The 1,136-nt window shown below is 42.2% G+C and overlaps 1 protein-coding gene across 1 annotated transcript; it reads right to left on the bottom strand.

Annotated features, from left to right (window-relative positions):
- Positions 1–267: 267 nt before the first annotated feature.
- On the bottom strand, positions 268–761 carry LOC133794388 (secreted RxLR effector protein 161-like; the record flags this gene model as incomplete). The annotated part of the gene is made up of 1 exon (XM_062231609.1): positions 268–761. A coding segment is annotated over exon 1 (477 nt), but the record flags the coding sequence as incomplete, so codon positions are not given.
- Between the last annotated feature and the right edge of the window lie 375 nt (positions 762–1,136).

Raw genomic sequence — 1,136 nt, 5'->3', positions numbered from 1 at the left:
ATGCTTCACGAAAACACTCTCAGCCAAAGTCTTGGTAAAAGGATCTGCCAGATTGTCATCCGACGCTATCTTCATCACCTTGACTTCACCCCTGGACACATATTCCCTAATGATGTGGTATTTCCTCTCTATATGCTTTGCTCTTTTATGACTTCGAGGTTCTTTCGAATTTGCTATAGCCCCATTATTGTCACAGTACAATATGAGTGGTTTATCCATTCCTGGAATAACACCGAGATCCGTGTAGAACTTCTTCAGCCAGACTATTTCCTTAGCCGCTTCAGACGCAGCTATGTACTCAGCCTCCATGGTGGAATCTGAAATGGCAGACTGCTTAACGCTTCTCCAAATCACAGCTCCACCCCCAAGAGTAAACACCATTCCAGAAGTAGACTTCCTGTCATCGACATCTGTCTGAAAATCAGAATCAGTGTAGCCTATCGGGTCTAGTGAACCTCCCGAATAGACCAGCATATAATCCTTTGTTCTTCGTAGATACTTCAGTATGTGCTTGACCGCTGCCCAATGTTGTCTACCAGGATTTGACTGGTACCTGCTTACAACTCCCACTGCATAGCAGATGTCTGGTCTAGTGCATAACATAGCATACATAAGACTTCCAACTGCAGATGCATAGGGAATCTGTTTCATCTCTTCTTCCTCTTGAGGAGTCTGTGGAGACTGCTTCTTAGAAAGATAAACTCCATGTCGGGATGGCAACAGTCCCTTCTTCGAGTTTTTCATAGAGAAACGTTCAAGTACCTTATCTATGTACGCTGCTTGAGATAGCGCCAACATCTTGTTCTTCCTGTCCCGAATGATCTGGATGCCGAGAACGTAACTAGCTTCACCCAAATCTTTCATCTGAAATTTGGTCCCGAGCCAGTTCTTTATGTCTGATAATTTCTTGACATTGTTGCCAATGAGTAAAATATCATCTACATAAAGTACCAAGAACACTTTCATATCATTTTCCCTTAGTTGGTAAACACAGGGTTCATCGACGTTTTTCTCAAAACCATAGGTCTTAATTATTTCATTAAACCTTAAGTTCCAGGAGCGTGAAGCTTGTTTAAGACCATAAATGGACCTATTGAGCTTACATACTTTCTTTTCCTGTCTAGCTACTACAAATC

Source organism: Humulus lupulus, chromosome 8, assembly GCF_963169125.1.
Source record: "Humulus lupulus chromosome 8, drHumLupu1.1, whole genome shotgun sequence".
Lineage (NCBI taxonomy): Eukaryota > Viridiplantae > Streptophyta > Magnoliopsida > Rosales > Cannabaceae > Humulus > Humulus lupulus.
The sequence above is the reverse complement of the archived record's forward strand: the minus strand, read 5'-3'. Positions and strand labels throughout refer to the sequence as shown.